The sequence below is a fragment of the Scophthalmus maximus genome, chromosome 4 (assembly GCF_022379125.1).
Source record: "Scophthalmus maximus strain ysfricsl-2021 chromosome 4, ASM2237912v1, whole genome shotgun sequence".
NCBI lineage: Eukaryota > Metazoa > Chordata > Actinopteri > Pleuronectiformes > Scophthalmidae > Scophthalmus > Scophthalmus maximus.
Genome location: NC_061518.1, coordinates 21,110,978 through 21,132,737, shown reverse-complemented (window position 1 = coordinate 21,132,737; position 21,760 = coordinate 21,110,978). Strand labels below are relative to the sequence as shown.

Below are 21,760 nucleotides of genomic sequence, written 5' to 3'. Positions count from 1 at the left end.
AAGTGTAACATCCTTCAACATAATAGATGACCAAGCGATCATGACACAATCTGGTTGAACCTCCTGTCCCTAACTTTGGAACTAGTTCCTCTGTGGACAGAACGGTTGTGTCCCAGATAAAAGGGGACACCGCTTTCTTTTGTGCCATTTTAATTAAAGTTTATCAAATATTTTAACCTGCATTCATTTATCTCCCTCATCACCGTAGCTCATTCAATATCTTTGAACTTCAAAAAGCTTCTTAATTTCTGATCTACTTAAGGATTCTAAAATAATTTATTCAATACAGATTTATTAGGTCGCAGCAAAGATATTTGCACACACACAATTAAATAATTCAGTCTGACATACATTGTTCCACATGTACCGATTTGAATGTCCAAGTGTGTATGGGTTATGTGTTAATATATTCTTATAACATCTCTGGAGAGTAGTCCAGGCAGGTCCAGGTTTGTTGTCCAGTTAGCAAAATAAGAGAAACAGGACACCACAGGGTCCACCATGGTCACAGGGTTTTCTTTTTCAGGTACCTGCTGAAAATATCTCAAGGGGGAGGCTGAGGTGTAAAGACAGAAACATGCTGCCGCTTTCTGATGGCAGACATGAACAACTGTACACACAGCTCTCATTCTTCAGCACCGCACCTCATGGAAACCAAAAGACCACTGCGTAAATCACCGAAGCCATGAAATAACTAACTGTTGGAAGTTCCACTGGTTTCATAACGACTACAAATCGGGACTCGACGGCAAATCTGTCGTACCTCTTTGGAGTGTTTGAGCCCTGACTTAGCCATTTCAATGACAGATTCACAGTTTTTCTATCTGACCTACAGGACGTAGTGCGAGTGGTACGCAAACAATCATTGGTGCTAGATATCAGGTATAACAAAGCATCAACCTAACTGATGTTGGATAGTTAGTGGCCCAGTGGTTGAGACTCATCCTGATTACTGGAACCGGAACATTCCCCGTTTGATTCTGGCCATTTGTTGAATGTCACCCCTTCTCTCCCCACCCACTTTCCTGTAATTTCTCTACTGGCCAATGTCAAACAAGTTCAAGCAAAATGATCAAAACCTATCTAGCTTTTTAAAAAATGCCACCTGCAAAGCAGCTCGTTGTGTGGGGTCTGCTTTTCTTACTGTATGTGTTGATATTGTATGGTCATTGTAGAAGCACCAAAATGCACCAGTGGCCCCGATATTAAAAAAACTAAACTTTATAACCATTTTTATCTTCAAACTGGTTCATTATTGTCCTGTGTTGGAAAACATTGCTGAATTATCTTTTGACATCATTTCCATGTTCTTGTTTCTTATTATGCTGTAGCTCAACATATCCGCTGTTTCAGTAAACAGGGTGTGTATGAACTTGGCCATTGCCTTGTCCGGAGAGGCAAAAAAGTTACTGACTGCCGTCGCTGTATACTGTACTGCTCCAATGTGATTATACTAATAAACTGTTTGCTGAGTCACTGGTCCCAGTGGGTAAATAAAGGCTTTATTGCAGCGAGCTCAAGGCAGAACTATGAGGTTGTTTTTCTCTTTGTGAAGACAGTCTGTCAGAGAGCCGATCCACAAACCCAGAAGGTCACGGAATTGACACCAAGTGTCTTTGTTCTTGTCAACAGGATAACTTGTAAGAACCCTGCTTGTTCCTGTGCTACGAGTATCTCTGTAGATACAAAAATGTCAGCCAGTGGGATCTATGAAAAAATGTGCTGTGAATATCTGCAAAGGTCTTTGGTCCTAAATCTGCACAAAATTTGGTGCCAGTCAATATAGGAGATGTTAATATAATTCACAGAACAAATTAAAAGTTTGACTTGAAAGATTAAAACAGCCACTAGAATTAATGCTCTTGGGACCTTGAAAGTTAATAGCAAACTCTATGGCAATGCATAAAAATAGCTATCAAGATATTTCACTCTGAACCACAACGTTCAACCTCAAGGTGGGACTAGGAAAAAGAGGATCCTCAAAGTCAGTAGGATTTATCCTCTGGAGATTGGATGAAAGTTCATAAATGAAGAGCAGGCTACAAAAAGCATTTGCAAGCTTTGATATTTGACAAGGAGGGTCTTACTAAATACACACATTAACTTTTAGGTTTAGTAACAGTATTACAATTCACCAAATAAAAAAAAAGAACCGGGCATTCATATTTGAGTGCATGAATATGCTGCAGGAGTTTTATTTACTTCAAAAATCCACAAAATATGTTATGTGGCCAGAAGTGCCAAACTCTGGTAACCAACTCCATACTGCCTATTCCAAGCTCAGTCTGATAAACACAGGCTGGAATCCAGGGAGCACAAGATGAGGAATTCCTCCTCCTGCTGTTGAGCAACTAATCACAAGTCAATCAGTCAACAGGGATTTAGTTCCTGTGCAAAACAGACAAGTAATCGATAACAGGAGACACATAAAGCCTGATTATGAAGCTTGAAGAAATATATACAGCTAAATAATGCAAACAGATATCATGATATGCGGTGGGTCCTAATGAAGATCACAAAATGAACATGATGAACACACACACGGCGGACAACGGGATCAAATACTACCCCAAATGTTACAAAGACATCTACAATAAACAAGTGAGGGGAAAGAATGAGGACATGGCTGCAGCACGAGATAATGGATAACACATGTGATTGGCTGCGCAGTATCCCACACAGTCATGGAAAATATGAGAAATAAGAGTGCAACAGAGCCAAGCCGACGCTGGGTCCCTCTCCGGCCCAAACAAGGCAAAATCGTGAATCAATCAACATTTATATTTTCAGATTCTGAGCGCACCTGCAGTATCGGCGCAGCGAATCTAGGAGGGTAGATTTCCCCGAGATCTGGACCTATTCTAGGAAAGGCACGTGTGGGGCTGCAAGAGGGGAAACAAAAAGCAGCCAATCTTTCTTGGCTAGAGTCAATCTTCTGCTTTCTTGACTCTTAGTTTTCATTTCTTTGTCTGAGTGTTCCTTTTTTACTGTCATTTTTAGGAAACGGGACGGTCACAACTTTCCTCACCCCTGAATTTCTTCCAGCTGATCACTTACATATGCTGGTTCTATGTCAGTTTCCCTGTGGCACACTAAAAGTCATTCTAGATATGACCTCATCAGCTAGAAGCGGATGTGTAAAAAAAAGCGAATTAAATCTCTCTGTTTGGTTAAATTCAGGCTGTTCGTTTAAGAACATCATGAGTTTTCCTTATATACAAACAAAAGATTACTACAACCATTGTTTGAGGTTAAACAAACGCGTTGAACACATTTCTTTCCTAATCAATCATTTACCACAGCATTTTATTTTCAAATGATTTAATTCTTGCATTGTTTACATCCTGTTTTGCTAGCTTGCAGTCTTCTTCGTGTACAGGCACATAGACCCATTCAGTGACTAGTGGTCAAAAACATTCTAGGGAAACAAAAACAAGGATTTGTAGTTACAGGATGTTTTCCCATGTCCATTATCTTAACAGAGTTCAAAATATGAGCCTCTCTTCAATAGCGTTTCATGTTTTTTGTCCTCTCTAATTTAGTCCATTACCACAGAAAAGGTCAAAACAGCCAATGAAAATATCTCCAGTGATTAATGCATCAAATATATCCCTGTAATTAGATAAAGCCCACATATGATATGGCCACATTTCACCAAGAAACCAAGCAAAACAAAAAAAGATGGCAAGAGTGTTTTTAACATCTGAAGACCAAGGGGTTGTTTTTCCAGTGTGTTTCCAGTGTGCACTGGGGTTTGATGGGCGGGCTTATTCAGTCGCCTGACCGGAGCGGCCATGAAGGTCTCTCTGGTGTCGGGGACCTTTCTGTCTGCCACTGGTGCTCAGTCTGTGGTCTAAACTTACAAGCTCGGCAAACAGTCCGTAAACAAACCGTGACATTTTTCATGTATATTTGGCAGTGGAGTCACTGAGCAGCCAGGGAGCTGGGCGCTGTTTTTAAAAAGAAAAAAAAAGTGGTTTGTTTTGCAGTCTGAACTAAACTTAACTGCTGGGGTGTCTTCATTTAAAAAAAAGGGGGGTTGGGCAAAAGACAGAAAGAGGAGAAGGAGACGTGTGCAAGGGGAGAAAAAAAAAAGGTGGAAAGGCTTCACATACCACAACTCCCCAAACTCAGAAATGCATTTGGCTCTTTTTGAAGACCTCATAATAAATCCTGCTGCCAAACAACATTCCTCGACTCACGCAGACAAAGGGAGATTCCTTTTACAGTCACATTGTAAGAGACGGGTTGAATTAGCAGCAATTATCACAAGCTTGGTCTTATCAAGTTTAGGCTGTGAGCTTTTCTTCTACCAAAATAAAACATGAGAGATACCAGCTCAGATATTGTATAAAAAGCAGTGTTCCACTACAGGGACCAACCGAACTTGGCCACAGAGATGACTCATCACAAGAGCACGCAGGCTGTTGCAGACTGAATTACCTACAGTGCACGTAAACAATATGTTGATCACATCAGCATCATCAGCTTTGACCAAATATATTGCATTTTAGTATTGGTATGCGTTGTCTTGTTTGAAAGCATTTTGGATTCATACATCTAAACTGAATAGCCTAACAAAAGTGTTAATACTTCCAAAGAAATGTCAGTCTCACAACACTTCTTCGGTGAGCACTGCCCTACAATTGCACCAAAAAAAATGTTACCATTTGCTGTTGCCATATTATTCTTACCATGCCCATTAACCCCCGTATTTTTGTTCACATGTAACTGGCACCTGACTAACATTAATATTATTGTGTACATGCAGCGTTTTCTCTGAGGTTACCTCTACGCTGACACGCTGGAATCTAACTATTGTAAAGTATTTGTGCGTCTCCTTCTCTGCTTTAACAAATGAACCCTTTATGCCTGGGGCCAGACGGCAAATATAAGTGCCAAGCCGTGCGGTCTAAACTTTCACAGACTTGGGCTTCCTCTAATACTCATCTGTGCATATCCGAGACCACAGAGAGTCAGATTTACCGACTGTGGTGCAAAAGTGTTTCCTGTTTTGGTCTCAGCCACATCCACCGAGGTCCTACAGTCCCGCCAGTGTCTTGGCTGTATCCATGTACTCACACCTTGCTACATGCAAAACTATTATGTAAGCATTGATGATACCCATTGTTTTTGCCTTATGCTGTGGTATCGGCCTCGTGTGGCACTGTGCTACAGCACTGTCCCCAGTGGCAGAGAATCAGGCATGATTATGAGTTAAAAAGTGATTATAACAGTTTATCAAATTATCAAATTTGTTCATAAACCTACACTAACAAATATAAAGATTGATATGTGAAATGGGTAAATACAGCTGTAGCAAAGAGTAAATCTATAAAGATGAGTAAAATCTGGTCAGAGTACCAGAAGGCACGCATGCATAAGGTGAAATGATAGTGAAGATTTAAAGGGGAGGCGTTGATTTGATTCAGCCTACATGGAAATTGTAACAAAATATATCTTCACGTTTCCTGTCTTCGGCGAAGATATTTTTTGTCTTCATATCTTGCACTATCCACTACAATATGGCACAAATACTTGAAATTTTTAATCTTTGTTTTGTTTGTTTGTTTCTCCGCCCTAATGTTGTTATTACTGAATTTAAATTCCAGTAACTACTGAACTCGAGTCACACTGTAATTATACTAAACTGTGTTCTCCTTACCTGTGGAATGAAGGGAGACAGATTCACAGAGTTGGACAGACTGATATTAAACGCAGGATAAATAAGCAAAGGTTGTAATCAGAAGAAAATATGGGGTTCATGTAGGTGGCTGCTCGGGTGTGGCGACAGCTGAAATACAGCTACTTGGTGTTGATGGCACCACATGAGAATATATATTAGTGCAGCACAACAGGAGCTAGATTTTCTATCTTAATCTATCACTTCCTGATTACTATTCAGCAAAGCACAAACACCTCTTTTTCATTTTTGAATCCACCCTTGTCCAGATCTTCCAAATGTATGCTATAACCTGAAATGATCCTGAGTTACGCAACCTGGCTTCATGAACCCACTGTCCAGGGTTTGAAGTGGGTATGACATAGCCTGGAGTTAGTAGAAAAGAGTGAGCAGGGGTTTCTGTAACAACTACGGGATTAGTACACTGTGATTATGGGTAATGACTTCCAACTTCTCTCTGCCATAAGGTCTGCTCTCCTCATTTTTGTTCATGTTCTTTGTTTTTCCACTTTCCTCCTCAACTCTGCTAAGCAAATAAATGTATACAAGATGTGGCAAAGTGCAGATGTCAGACCCTTCTTGTTTGAACAACCCAAGGTTAACCAATCTGGAATTGATTCTCAGACACAGACATGTGTACTGTATATCCCTCTGTGACTTTTAAAACTAGAGCTATCTCAAATAGTCGAGTGTAATAAAAGACAAAAGCGCAAAATATACAGTGTAAAGGGGAGAGAGTGATACAAAAGAGATTTGAGAGGGAGAGAAACAATTCCCACATTGTGGCTCTGCTTTTAAATTAGTGCATCAATCGCCTTAAAATCATATGAAAAACACCTTCGCTACAGGGTTTCATATCTTATGCATCAGCAATGCCGGTGCCATGGAAAAATGGTGTGGTATTCTGAATGACAAAAGATGACTTCTCTTCTCACATCCCCCGTGTTTTTCACACCTCACTCTCACATCCTGACACCGGCTTAACGCTGTGCGGGCGTGAGGATCCTATTTGAGCCAGGAAGTACTGATTCATGGAGCCAGCCTTTGGACAAAAAGGAGCTAAGCGTCTAAGGACCACCGTTAGAAGACGAGTCACAGGTCAATGAATATGATTTAAGTATGTGGTGCTGTAACTGTATGAACAAGGCCTACATGTGTGAGTGAGACAGCGCAAGACTCTGTGTGAGCACCTACCTCGACATCCTGCAGGCTGAAGTCGTTCTGGTCTTTGAAATTGGCGGCACCGGCGCTCAGCTCCATCAGCATCTTGGCAATCTCAGGCTTTATTGCTGCAGTCAGCCTGCTGGCCGCCTCCATGACGTGTTCCTGCACGTCCTTCAGTTGCATAGCTGCTTTGGAATAGTGAGAGTTCCTGAACACACTGCTGAACAGGTCTGTGAGGAAGGCGCTGGCCCGGCAGAACACGTTGAGGGCATCTAAATATTTAGAGATGCCTTGCTGGATGTCTGCGACCGCAGTGGTGGCAGCAGAAGAAGGAGGGTGGCAACTGCCGGGCATGCCCACACCGGTGCCCATGGGCGAAGAGGCCGAACAAGAGGAGGCCAGGGAGGCGCTCAGGGTCCGACTAAGCTCGGGCATTTGGTACTGCTGGTGCTGTTGCACTTTCTGCTTGGACCCGCCGAGCAAAAAGCGACGCTTGTAGTCCATTTTACTTTCCTGCGCACTACAACAATACATAAGTGGTGCAACAGCACCGGAAGCTCCTGTTTTTACTTTGTTTTTCCCCGCAAGTGCTCTTGTCCTTTTTACAAAAAGCCCAAAACCAAACAATCCAGAAACTGTTCAAGTTACGTAAAAAGACAGCCTAAGGCTTCCACCTGCCAGAAGCTCATCTCAGTTTGTCCTGTGGGGAGACAGCACAGAGAGGGGCGAGGTCGGCGGGCGATCGCGAAAGATTGGCAGGCTGAGCGAAATTCTTATATGCAGCCCGGCTGCAGATACGTCAGGCCGTGCTTGAAAAACAGAAATATCATAATATGGAAGGAAAGTCAAAAACACTTAATTACATGAAGTATTACAGCCAAGTTTTAAAGCACTAACTTTCCGTCAGAATGGGGAAAAGAATCTGTCTTCATACAGTATATAGAGCACATGTATTTGTACGTATTTAAACCTATACCAGTCTACACTAATAAAAATAGAAAATTCTTTTAAAAGCTGAAACCAAAAATGAAAAATAAACCCAAGGAAAATTAGACACTGGTCAACAGCACTGAGGGAAAATAACTAATAAAAAAAAACAAAAGGAAAAACAAAACAAAAAGTGAGTCAATGCAGGAACCGGAGGATGTGGCTTCGGCTTTGCTTGTGCACCGGCTGGTAGAGGAGCAGTGAGAGGCGAAGGGCAGACAGATCCAGTCCGTCTCAAATCCTCTTCAAGGAGCAGGACTGTGCAGGCAGTGAGCGAGTGGCCAGCTGACAGCTCCGTCTGCCTGTCTGAAGTATCCAGCAGCTTCCTGGTCTTCCTCCCCCCCGTCGTCTGGCTGAGGTAGATATTACTCACTGGGGAAACAAGTATGCTTCCAGAACTCGCTGTTCTCCACGGATGCAGATTGGAGCGACACAAGCACAAATGTATCTGTAAGGCCTCTAGGTCATTTCCTAGGGGAGGAAAAGGGCAGAGACACAAAGATGAGGGTTAACATCGTGTCAAGAAGGAAGGAGGAGGAGCTTTGTTTCAACTGTTTTACTGGTACACCACAAAATGAACCAAACTGTCCTTTTTAAACTCAAAACTGGACCAACACTGCCACTTAACTTGATTTGCAGCATTTTCACGCAATTATTGGGAAATATTAATACCATATGTTAGATTTCTAATGAAAAGCCTTCATGCTATGTGGAGTGACAGGAACACAAATATAAACCCTCAAACAATACACCACTGAAAATTAAATCTATCAATAATCAATATTGCAACCTCACTGGCTGTTCACGTTAACAGCAGAAGTAAGATAGAGCTGTAACACAGGTTCACAGTGTCAGATTTCACAACACAATAATCTGATTGTATGCATCTTGGATCAGTAATTTCTGTGAAAGTTATTTTACCCTTTTAGAACACAAGGCCAGAACACGTTGGAGTTAAACTCATCACAATTCTCCATGTGGACCTGATGCAGATGCTTACCACGTACCAGAAAATGGCATTTAGCTTCCACCTCTACTTAGAGAGACTTGTGGCATGCAGCCAAAGTTAAGTGTCACAAATATTACACTATTGTACTTCCACAAGTCTGAAAGATCTTAAATCAATTAATAAGAATAATATTGATTTAATACAAGTATGACAAATGCAATATCAGTGGTTTTGAGATGTATCATCTCTCTGGATTTAGTGTCTTCTGACCCCTGGTCGCAATAATAGACCATAATCACCCGGCGGCAATTTTCCTCGGACATCACCTTCAGGGTGGGAGGCAAACTTCAGATTTAATTTATAGAACCTTGTAGTCCCTTTGTGTTACATGATTGTCTGGGTTCAGTTTCCCCCAATAAAGAAAAAGTTGTTTCACAATACTCAATAATCACATTTGTTAGAAACTATATAAACAGATTAGACTGACATACAACATAGACTTTGCTCTGGTTTCATTCCACATCAAATGATTACACTTGGACGATTTTAAACCACAACCAACGCAATATGTAACATACATATTGTTTTTGGATGTATCGTCTGCAGTAGTGACAGATTTAAAGAAATATATATTTTCCCCGCTCTGATTGGAAGAGGACGATTCCAGCTACATTTCTTGAAACTTGGCAGTAATATTATACTACAGTTTGGTAAAGAGCTGCGGTCTAAAGTTGCACATTTCTAGACGATTACTAACACCATACCTCACCTCACAGAGCGCGTCTCTGAAAAGAATCTCTGGCAGTGCCTGGTTTAGCAGAACACAGCTGCAGAGAGAAATTCCTGCAAGAAGCCATTGTTGAAAGACACTGCAGTCTGTTGCTCCACACAAAGTGGGAGTCACAATGCTCTCATTCAAAACCCAAGCATTGTGTCATTTGTCCTTCTCCCTTTCGCCCTTTCACTTGATTATGACTACAATATTTTACATTGTCATATTTAAGGGGAATTTTGGCCTATCACTTATCTCTTAATAAAACTCATTGTAGTCGAGTTCAGAGACAGCCAAAGGTCAGTTTGTGACTGTCTGCAAGTTTCAGGAAGACACGTGCAAAACGAAGGTAGTGACATTTCTGATAATGAAAACAAACAATAATAACTCTGACCTGCAATCGTCTATTACGCAACCACACAAAAAAGCCACAAAAAAAACTGTGTCATGAAGTGATTTGTTTGTCTACTTTCCATTTCCATCCATCCTAAAAAAGAACATACATGTAAGGTGGGGACTAACATTTAATTATTTAAGGTAAAAACATTTTTGTAGGGATTTACTTTTTGGAATTTGTGTCATACTGTGTACTTGTAGGTGTAAACAGTCCTTTACCAAACCTGTTCCTCTGCTATTCAGAGTGCTGGTAGGCACTGGAGGTGATGCAGACACACTCCTGATGACATTACACTCAGAAAGGCTCCAAACATCAACATGCAAGACAAATATTTGAGATTCCCAGCTCCATACAGAGCAGGGCTATCCTTCTGTGGCAGAGTCGGGCTATGTTATCTCGTGGCACCATGCTTAACACTTCTGTGTTTTGGGATGAGTCAGGGAAAGCAACTTGTGGGAGGCACTGTACCCACCAAGATAACACCATCCAGCCAGCCAGTGATTGTACACAAGGCAGCTGCACAGAGGCCAACCAGAACTTCCATTACGCAATCCCAGCAGACCATTGTCCTGACCTTCAAACCTCACTTCCTTTCCCAAACAGAGGGGTATGCCCAGAAAAAAAGACACCAGCCCACCCATCCTCATCTGTCCCTGAACCACTGAGAGGGGAGACAGAGCTGAAGGGAAACTAGTGACCTCCTCACCAAGGGGCGTCCTTCCCAATGTTTAACCCTTACATTACAGCACAGTAAGAAAGTTATTATTGAGAGAAGTTGCACTAAAGGGTACTGAGAGATGCACCGATCCAACACATCGGATCAGTGTGGTCACGGACCACCGTGAGGTGGATCAGGTACCGGCCGACGTGGTGTGACAAATCCACAGCTTCAAAGTTCCTACTATCGGTTACATTCATTCAGTCACAGACGTCTGCTCTAATTCATCGCCTTGTGTTTTTCTGTGAAAGCAATTACCTTAATCTACCTTAATCTTAAAACCTAATCTGCTTCCACTCTCGTACTTGTGCTCAAAATTCTTTCACTGAATAGCACACCACAGCTATGTTTTCTGTAGTGGCCAGTTTTACAGGTACACTGTACAGCCCCCCCTTCATTTTCTGTTTTTAATACAAATAAAACCCACATGGTTCATTTTTGCATATCAGCTGCAGCGCCTGCGTTAATCTCTTTTTTCCTTTTAAACTCCAATTTGTAAAAATCATTAAATACTTCTGTCTGATGCAACAGTCATGAACTGCAAGTGTCTTATAATGTGACAAGAGGAGAGTTGACCAACAATGAGGAGGATTTGCTGTCTGGGGCGAAAAGCAAAGACGCTTATTTGGCAATATTTCAGTTTTAAAGTGATGAGGCTATCTGCAAAATATAGCTGATGAAAGTGTCAGTGTTGGAGGTTAAACTATTCATCGACAAACACACACAGACACGCACGCACGCACGCACACACACACACACACACACACTCGAAGTGCAGCAAAAGAGTGAGGCTGCCCGCAGCAGAATCTCACGGTGAAGATCAAAGAGCTCTACAGATATTGAGCCGACACAAGTCTTTCCCTGTAAAATGTCCTGTGTAATCACTAAAGCCAGAGTTGTCACGAGTTTTTTGCCCAGTAAGAACATTTCCACACCATGGCATCCCTAACCACAGATCTACATCTGGCCAGTCATCCACCATGGCTATAATAAGGCGTTAAAAAGAGTTTGTCTGCAGTGTGAACAAAATACACCATCAACTAACAAACTACGCAGATGAATTCAAGGGACCGCACTTCCTTTAGGAAGAACGCCTAACTGGGTGAACAGCGCGTACAAAGTGACTACCTGTTACTCTGTGTGTTTGAGAGCAGCTAACTAGTGCAATAGTGCAGTTTTCTTAATCCCAGGGATTAAAGGCACAGTGACAACCTGCCAGGTGGCCCACAATGCCTGTTGACTGACACACTTAATAGCTTCTGCGAGGTAAACAGGAAACCTGAGCTTAGCTAGCCTGGGGTTAGCCCCTGTATTTCTCACACTTGCACACGGTTTGGGCTAAATAACAGGGAAGAGGGGAGAAAGACAGAGAGTGCATCCAAGTGGTTGGACTGAAGGAGGCTTAACAGGTCAGACAAAAGTAGACAACTTTGATTCAATTTACACGCTTCATATAATAATCATTTCCTTCTTTTTTTTTGTTGGTCTAAAAGATCAACTTTGGATGTCAGTATTATTTAGAAAATTAAATATAAAATATTATTAATTTGTTTATTTTATAATTTCTTTGAACCACTAATTCAATAGTGGATCTGCTCACAGCTGGAAACCAACCATAACAAATATAAACTGTGTGGAAAGTGGTGAAGCAGCTTTAGAAGGGTGATTAAGAAAACGAAAAGTTCAACATTTAAACTGCAAGAAAACATTTAGCTTTTTTTTTTTTAGGTTTAAATAAGATTTGTGTTACAGAATCACACTGCTTTTTTGGGGGTGTATATGAACTGTAAACCTTGGAAACAGGATATACTGTGTATGTAGCATAGTACTGAGACGTGACATGTGACTTTATTTTGATGAAAACCTTGCATTAGTTTCATGTAGTTTATGGCTCCACTTTGCCTCAGAGTGAACAGAAAGTTGGAAGCGATTAAGTGCAGTGACTCACAGTTCATTCAGCCAGAACAACAAAACCAGATTCTTTTCTTTTTAAAAAGAAATTGTGGGCTACTTTTCTGTTACATGGTTGTTTCAGGCAGATAGAATTTATCTATGTAACCTTATTAGAGAGTGTTAGTGGTTCTACATTTCCTCTCTGGCTATAAAACTCTGTAAACAAAGGTTATTCCAAGAGAAGCAGACATGGCATCAATATTAATGAGGTCTGCCAGCTTCTTGGGGTAACTCTATTGGCTGCCAGCCCCCTGGTGCAAGGCATACTGTATTAGAGATTGCACCCAAACAAACACATGTGATAAGAGAGTCCCTCCGGATGCACTGGAGCTGTGCCAGCCCACTTTAATGTCCCTCCTCCAGCAGAGGCAGCTCAGGGCTAATGTTAGCTCTACTTCCCCACTCACCGTGCATGCCAGCTGCTCGGCTTCAACAGGAAGGGGGTTTGGGTTTCCTTGAGCAAGCTCCCTGTCGCCAGTAACAAAAAATGTCAAGCCAAGTATGCCACTGGGTATGGGTAGTAAATCACAGTCGCCAGTATGATTTACCTGCAAACCCCAGGGCAAACAACTGCAGATATCAACAGACAACTCGGGGGGCTTTCTTACAGAGGTAGCGTAACTAGCTGGGTAAGTTTGAGAATATATCAAATTTTTCCCACTAATATCATGATTAAAATAAAATAATAATTCTGAATTCCCTTTTAGTCCAGAGAAAGTTTAGTAAATAATTTCTCCGGGAAAGTTTCATTGCATTAATTTCCCCCATGCACATATCTACACCTGAGATGTGGATACAGCGAATCGACTGGCCACTGAGCTTCTCCACTCAAACATACTAGTGGCACAGCTCCAAGGCGCCTCCGCACCAGCTGTTGAGAAGAAATTGTCTCTTACTTTATCCACCTTTCCGCACACAGAATACCCAACATATTTGACAAAATAAACCGTCCGACCCACCGGTTACAAGCCCACTTCTGCAACCTGAAGGAGACAGCCATTTCAGGTACGAACAGCGGTTACTTTTGGGATGAGCCGCCATTGTTGTGTTGCCGTCACATCGCAGCTAGGTAGCGTTACGGCTGCGAACGGGACAGCTGTTACCCGCGCTGACAGCTCCTTATCCATCTGCCGCTGAGGCAAACACGGGCACCGGTGACGCTCCTGCCACAGGCCTGACATTCGCCGGCTCATGAAGTCTATTTCAGCCTCCATGGGCAAAACAGCTGCCCTACGGTCCACACCGCACTGTTTTTAGACACTCCAAATGTTCAGCTCAAAGAAGAAGAAGAAAAAAAATGCTCTCCCCTACATCTGTTGCCAATGAAGCAAAGGAATGCATTTCCCCCAGAACCCTCTGACTGTGAGTTCAAACACAAAAAAAGCAGGTCAGGAATATAGATATTATATATATATTTTCCTGACCTGCTCTTTTGCAATAGACAGACAGATGGTTAGGATAGATAAGATAGATAGAGAGATAGAAAAACTGCCTAGCCAAGTTATGGAGATTGGGTGTCTGTCTGTGTTTTTGGTAGGAGAATCTTCTGAAGACATTCCACTGAGCAGATAAGCTACAGTGCGGTCTGAGAATCAGCAGACAGGTCGAGGAGGTCAGTCCAAATGACAGGACAAGTGCCATGAGCAACTGTGTGACAGGGGCTGAGCCAGGCTCCTCTTGCCCACAGAACACAAGGAGAGCATTGTGGCAGCAGGCACTGGTCTCCTCATACCACCACACAGAAAGGAAAAAGAAAAAAAAACTCACACATGCAGCTGCATGACTTTCTAAAAGGAAGAGGAAAATAAAGGCCTTGGCTGTGATTTAATATTAACTGTGAGAATAGAATTTCTTAAGACCTAATCCTGTTTTTGTCCCATTTTTGTTCAGAGAGTTAAAGGAACTAAAAATACATTTTACTCTGATACTTAGTTATAATAAAAAGCTATACGTATACACTTTTTCCCCCAGTAGCTCATTCTGCAAAGATTGTGTTTTAGGCAGAGTCTGCACTTTCTAAAAGAAGTAGTGAAACTTTTCCTGCTGCTCAAGCAAACCGCTGTTGAGTAAGTTGAGACAAAACCTAATACTCATATCAGTCGAGGGGCTGATACAGTTGGTGGATAATATTAGGGCTAACCTGTGCTGTCATAACACAGTCTGTAAGTAGCTTATGGCTCCAATAAAAATAGCAGACAGGCCACTCTAACAAAGGACATACTTCAGGGCCCCGCAGGTCTGTCTCACATATGCGCAAACACACATTTCTACACACTGACTTTGCCTTTATCTGGTCATTTGTTCCAAGTCAGAACAGAGTGAGAAAAGGAAACAACAAATTCACTTACTAATTCAAGTCTCACAATGGAAATAAAGATGAAAATGAATTCCTAAATGGATACATGAACTAATTTGGCAAAAAGTCCCATCTAATTTGATCTGACCAGTCACGTATACGTGCCTTTCAGGACTTGACAGTGAGCAAACAAAATTAGCTCGGGTGTCCTCTCCAGAATAGCAGTGAACAACAGCGAGTGTGCTTGGTGAACCCGACTGGTGGGTTTCAACAAGTGAGCAAAGTGATGAAAGACTCTGATGTCAGTTCCATTCATCAAAGGCTAGTGGCAACCTGCGGGGATGAAAATGCTTCCCTCAGCCTATATTGAGCAGGCGATGCACTGAGGCGGCAGGTTGTGCTGCATGCCAGCCACCAGGGCGCTGTATTTTTAGCAAGGACAAAAGTAGGAATTTATTCCTGCACTTTAGGCACAATGAGGCGGGATAAGGAGGTGCCATGGAGGTTAGAAATTCAGGTTTAAGTCACACAAATAGCAGAGCTGTTTTTGTGCGTTTTAACGCAGCAAAAATCTAACCATATACACCAGGAAGTGTAGCAACTTCAGGTCATTTTAAGTCACAGAAACCAACTACCTTCTGCTCAGAAAAGAAATTAAAATTAAAATGTATGGCTTTAAGTGAGAATGTGTACAATATGTTGAACCCGCAGGACATTTCAGGTTGGTGGAATGAGGAACCTTAGTTTTAAAGAGTGGATATCAAATCTCTATTTGTTCCACTGTTCGCTGTTTGGTAGCCGACCATGACTTCTGACCTGTTCATGGAAAAGCAGAAGAAAAATATTTCCTGCAGGGATTAAGTATCACATTACACAAGAGTTTCAGGTTAGCCCTGATTCTTGTTTTACTTGATCATTTTCAAGCATCCGTGCATTTCACTGGGAACATTTGACTGAGGGGCAAATAACTGACCACAAACTAAGACTACACCGGTTGCCCAGGAGACGAGGGTGAGATTTCCCATGCCACAGGCCCGCTCCCCCTTATCTGCAAACCCACTAGCTGCTTCCCCCTGCATGAGGAATGGCATCTTATTCAGTTCTGCCCTGAAAGCGGCCAACATTTGATTTAGGTGTGCAAAATAAGCTCTGCTAATCAAGCACAAGATGAAACGACAGTGGAAAAGACGTAGAGCTGAAACTGAGAAAATACAGACCCCCACCTCCGGCCGCACACCAGTGCAAATAGTGTTGTTAGCTTTGTGCATCCAGATGAAAATCCTGTCGCACAATAGAAACTTAAGACACACAGGCCTGCATCTCTCTGGGGCATGGGCTGCCAAACGTGTTTATTACCTAACACGATGATGGAACAACCCTATACTTTCAACAAGTTTATTTTTTTACACATTTATTCAATTGTAATACCTTTTGTGAAATATCACCGTCTCAAATGCTGCGATGGCTTGAAGATCTATCAACAAAAAAAGCATCGGTCCAATAAAAACACTGTCTTCAAAGTGCCAAAACGTTGTGTTAAAGAGGAAACTGTACAACTTGATTAAAGTGTTTACAATATGATGCCAATGTGACAAAATATAACAAGCCACTTTAACAAAGTTACTTCAGTGTATTCGACCAGTTACGACCATCTGTATGTTTAACGCCCTGCAATCCAATTTATATGGCACAAAGGTGCACCCAAGTATGACAAGGCTGAGATATCCCTGACATACACTGATGTAATTAGAACCAAGCCATAACTAACTAAGAATATCCCTGAAGGGAAGTGCTGGTGTTGAGGTAACATTTAGATTCCCTCCAGTAACACCTGTTGTTCCTATGAATTCATCTTGAGGGCGACAGCTTTGCAAAAAAAAAATAATCTCAAACTTCAGACAACAAGGCAACTCATTTCACAGACGTACGTTTTGCAAAGAACCAGCTACAAACACTCAACTTATGTGCCCGGCCCAATATTAGAGAGGAAAGTCAGAATCAATACACAAAATATAAGTATTCCTAGTATCTAATAATATCATGGCTGCCTGGGTTAACTGATCCCTTCTCCCCAGCAGTGGCTCCTGAGTAACACAGAAGTGAGTTGTCTAAAACTGTGCAGCGAGAGAAACACTAGAAAGCTTCTTTGTAGAGGGAAATATCATTGAGGTCTGTGGAGATAGAGCCAGTGAAGCGCAGGCCTGAACTCCACCCAGGGCAAGCGCAAACAGCAGTCTTGTGACTGAAGGTTGACTTCCTCACACATGCATCCGGATTCAATGTTGGACTAAGGAGAACAGTCATTCCTGGGGCCTGTACTGCGAAATGAGTTCAACACGAGTTCTCTCTCTCTCTCTCTCTCTCTCTCTCATGTATATGTGTGTGTGTGTGTGTGTGTGTGTGTGTGTGTGTGTGTGTGTGTGTGTGTGTGTGTGTGTGTGTGTGTGTGTGTGTGTGTGTGTGTGTGTGTGTGTGTGTGTGTGTGTGTGTGTGTGCGGTCACTGTTGAGCTCAATATCTGCTGTGCTTTATCACTGGTCGCTTCACTCTAAACTCTTTTGTCCCCAGTCAGGATAATGCAGAATGATGACTGGTTTTCCAGTGATCATATTGGTCGGGTAGTTGGACTGGCGACTGGCTCTGATGTCTTTGACTTAAGCATAAGTTACCATGGTGATTTCCCCCAGCAAGAAGAGAGCCACCTTCGTTGGACGAAAACCCAGAGTTAAACCTGAAGTTACCTCGATAACTGCAAATCCTGCTTCATAGTGCAGGCCTCCAGTCATATCACATGTGGACAAATGTTGACAACAAAAGGAAAGAAAGAAAAATAACTTGTCCACCAACTGTAATGACCATTCCAGGTACAGAGTTGAATAAAGTATTGAAGGGAATTCATTTTTCAGAGGACGAGAATTTTGCAGAGCACAGCACGTATTTCCCCAGTGACACGGCTGTGGCAGATGTCAACACATATAGAGGGTTTCGGTCTGTTTTCAATGAAAGCTGTGCAAGCCTGCAAAACTCAACAACAGGACGACAATGACCTTATTGCCTGTTTCTAAATCTGGGGGGGAAAAATCACAATTGATTCAGATTTGAAGATCATACAAAACTGTACTGGTCCTCCCCCATTCAACGTCGTCAGCATTCTAACATTCATAGAACAAAAACAAAATTCTAAATAATTCCAAGTTGAAAAAAGAAAATGTTTTCCTGCCATATTTCTCAACATTTTTCTTTTTACGGAAAAACAAAAACATCTCTTCTACCCCATGACAAGAAAACGACGCATTTTGTTCAACAAGGCATTTAAGAAAATCTGAACTTTAAAATGTGGACGATATGGAAGCTGACTTTCAGGTTCCGCCTGCGAGCACATCAGCTGTTTATGACAAACACTTGCAGCCCTGCATACTTTTTCCTTCACACAACAACAGCAGCATTCACCGCCTGTGATTGTGAGCAATCTCCTGGCTCTTCATGACCAAATCATATGGGTAACTAAATCCTTCACCTTCATTCGCACACACGCACCGATAATAAAGACAGGAACCCCCCAACACACGATGTCAAAAGACAGATCCCTGGCTAGACAGTGGGCACACACACCCCTCTCCAGAAGTGGGGCAGCGTTACTTATTCATGAACTTCTCTGTGCAGCAGACACATACAGAGCCGAGTTATCAAAGTGACGTGTGGGGCTCTTCACAGCCAATCTGCAGAGATCGATGAGCCGAGCGTTCAATCAGCAGACCCATGAGAAGGATGACAACACCTCTCTCTCTCTCTCTCTCTCTCTCTCTCTCTCTCTCTCTCTACTACTCCCTTGACATTAATTCAACACCGTTTTCCCACACACTATTGCAACTTTAGAAAAAGGGACAGAGCGTTGGCTCGTTGGTTTTGTGCTCGCCGAGGGGGGTTCTTTTCGATACGATCACTCTTTGGCAGGAGGGCGTAACAGGATCCCCACGGGCGCAGTTAGCCGGTTTCATCGAAACTCTGCGGTTTGACATGGCCCCGGCCACGGGAGCACTATGTCGCAGCTATTAATACGGCCCGTTTCGGTGTCAACGCGAAGGCGTCGGCGGCACCGGTGAAACAATACACCACACGTTGGAGAAGCGCGTAACACGACAAAACGCCACAGCCCACAGCCCACACACACACACACACACACACACACACACACCCGGTGCCAGACACTCGCCTGTTAGCTAGCATGCTACTGCACTTTCCCCCGGAGCCTGCCACTGCTGTCAGTCGAGCGACAGCCGCGACGTTACGCTGCCGCAGGAGCTGCACACCGCGTCCGCGCCGTCCGATTGTCTAACGTTAAACTTACACTCCATTTTTTTTTTTTTTTTTTGTCGTGCGGTAGCGATAACAGACCGCAGCGCACGACTTACAAGCCCGAGAACGCCCAGGTCCGTTATCGGACAGAACCGGGTGACTGCTCAACACTAGGGCTCGTTGTTCTGTTGTCTGTCACCTTGCACTGTCACGACTCGAGATGACGAGATGTGGAGGAACAATCTGAAGCATCGCCCCACACACACACACGCCAGTGACAGCGACGAGCAGGAACAGGACGATGCCGCCAACCGCTCCTTCTTCGCTAGCTCACACGGATGCGCTTTCACCACCAGCCAACGAATTGGGGTTGTATACACAAAATAGTAGCGTGTGATTGCACAAAAAAATGTCACATGCATGTTCAGCTATCTCTGGAAATATTGTTGCAACTTGTCTGTGGGGGGTGTGACATTCAGTTACGAAGGGAAAATAGCAGCTACCATGTCAGAGTGTGGTTCGTCCGATGATGGACGCATCAGTGTTTCATCGGTTCTAAGCAGGCTAGCTACGTAGCCGAGCGAGCTAACCTTAGCTGCACAGCTAGCTCTCTGCGACACGAATGTAAAGCGCTGGCGGAAAAAGCACAAGCGAATGCACGCGGCTCACGGCGTCTCCGGTACGGACCAACGACAGTCGGTGCCCCGGTGACCGAGGGGGGAACCGAACAGCTTCGGTAAAACATACGATAAATGATAGTACACGTTAAGTTAATCACCGCATCGCTCACCAGCTTCAGGCATCCACCCTCTTGACAGCGAATCCCCTGTCTGTGTGGCCGCCGTCAAGAGCGCGTTGATTAAAACGCACACTTCCGCCGCAGCTTTCACAATAAAACTCGTGCAGCGCAACATCCTGTACAAACAGCGTTATCAAAAAATAAAACCTCAGAACTATTAGCCGACTGAGGTTTTTAACGACTTCACGACTTTAATCTTTAGACTTTTTTTTAAAGAATATGAAACAAATACGTTTTAACCGTGAAATAATTTTTTAGGGATTAATGTGGGCACATTCTCAAATGTAAGTGGAACCATAAATGTATCAAAAATAGTTTTTCATGTGAATTATCACTATCATCATAAGCATCTTCCTTATCGAAAACCCTGGTTTTCATATCTTAGACATCCATTTAATGGTTAAAACAATGCCAAATGTCAAAGAGATAACTGTGTATGAATTTATTTGTTTTGTGTCATGTAGTTACACTCGTCAACATATTCTAATAACAAACTAATCCTTATCATTTTTGTTTCATTTTTTGTTTTGTTGTCATGTTTATTACTCCCACATGGCGTACACATTCAAACGGTATGAAAGCACACACCAGCTCTCTAACAATGACAAAACACCACGTATATTTATGAGTCATTGGATGTCTATTACTTTCAATATAATGAGTTGTAGCAATATGCTGGCCATATCATCAGAGCGTATTTACTTGAGATTGCTGTTGTGAAAATTTAAATTCACTCCATCCACCATTGCACTCACTGTAAATCTATGAGCTGCCTGCACGTTGGTAATGTTTGCACAATTTGAAACGTTTCCATTCAGATTTTCATCCTTTACACAATTGGTTGTTGTCCAGATTTCCTTCTCTGGCTTTGCCTTACAAAGAAGAGCAGGCTAATGTTTTCTCGCCCTCTGCTGTGTGGTAAACAACATTACACCCTGTACTGCACTCCATACTTAAATACATTGTCGTTTGGGGGCGTTGAGGTGCACAAATGGCTGGATGACAGCACCGCTCCCTTTGTCCTTTAACACTTTATGTGGCATTTTAAAGAAACAGCTGACATTTGCTGTTAGTCATTGTACTGTTAGAATGATGTTGACATGCAAGGTTTTTTTGTTTCAAAGTAATTGATATATTTGCCCTGGATCCTGGGTAATTTTACTTTATCAATATGTGCCTTCACATATGATGTGTATTGATAATACAGTGTGACTCACTATCACTGAGACTAAACACTAGTAGACTGTTGATGATAATAATAATAATGATTGGGGAAAATATACTTGAAAAGATAAAGCATAATTATAAGAATTGACTGGCCCAGCAGCATTTTCTTGGGCCTCACTGCACCCAAGTGGTAGAGTTATAGATAATGAAAAGTAATATTATTCATCAAACATTAGAGGGTGTGAAAACCTCAGTCCCAGACTGCCACAATTTCAAAAATATTCACTTCACAGTTAGGTAAATATATCTACACTTTGAAAAAGGTTATGTAAATTTCCAGCTAGTGTATTTCAGAGGGATTTATCTTGTGTGCAGATGACGTGCACTCTCGTGATCTATACTGTCTGATGATCTGGTACAGCAGTACACTGTGGTGTGCCCCCCTGCAGGGGCGACATGCACTGTAACTCTGCAGGACAGTGTGGACGTGTGACTGGCACAAGCCCCCCCGAGTATAGTGTGTCTCTTGTAGGAGGGGCAACTGTGGATCCCGACTGGACGCCCTTCAAAAAGCTCTCCC

At 42.6% G+C, this 21,760-nt stretch overlaps 1 protein-coding gene across 1 annotated transcript in view; it reads right to left on the bottom strand.

The window, feature by feature from the left end:
- The window catches only part of LOC118302679 (granule associated Rac and RHOG effector protein 1), a 30,662-nt gene extending 10,582 nt beyond the window's left edge, over positions 1-20,080 (bottom strand). The window contains exons 1-2 of the mRNA XM_035629019.2: positions 20,005-20,080; positions 6,878-8,305 (exon numbers count right to left, since the gene is read on the bottom strand). Coding sequence (XP_035484912.1) covers positions 6,878-7,381 — 504 coding nt within the window. The 5' untranslated portion in view covers positions 7,382-8,305; positions 20,005-20,080. The remainder of the gene's footprint in view (positions 1-6,877; positions 8,306-20,004) is intronic.
- Positions 20,081-21,760: the final 1,680 nt, after the last annotated feature.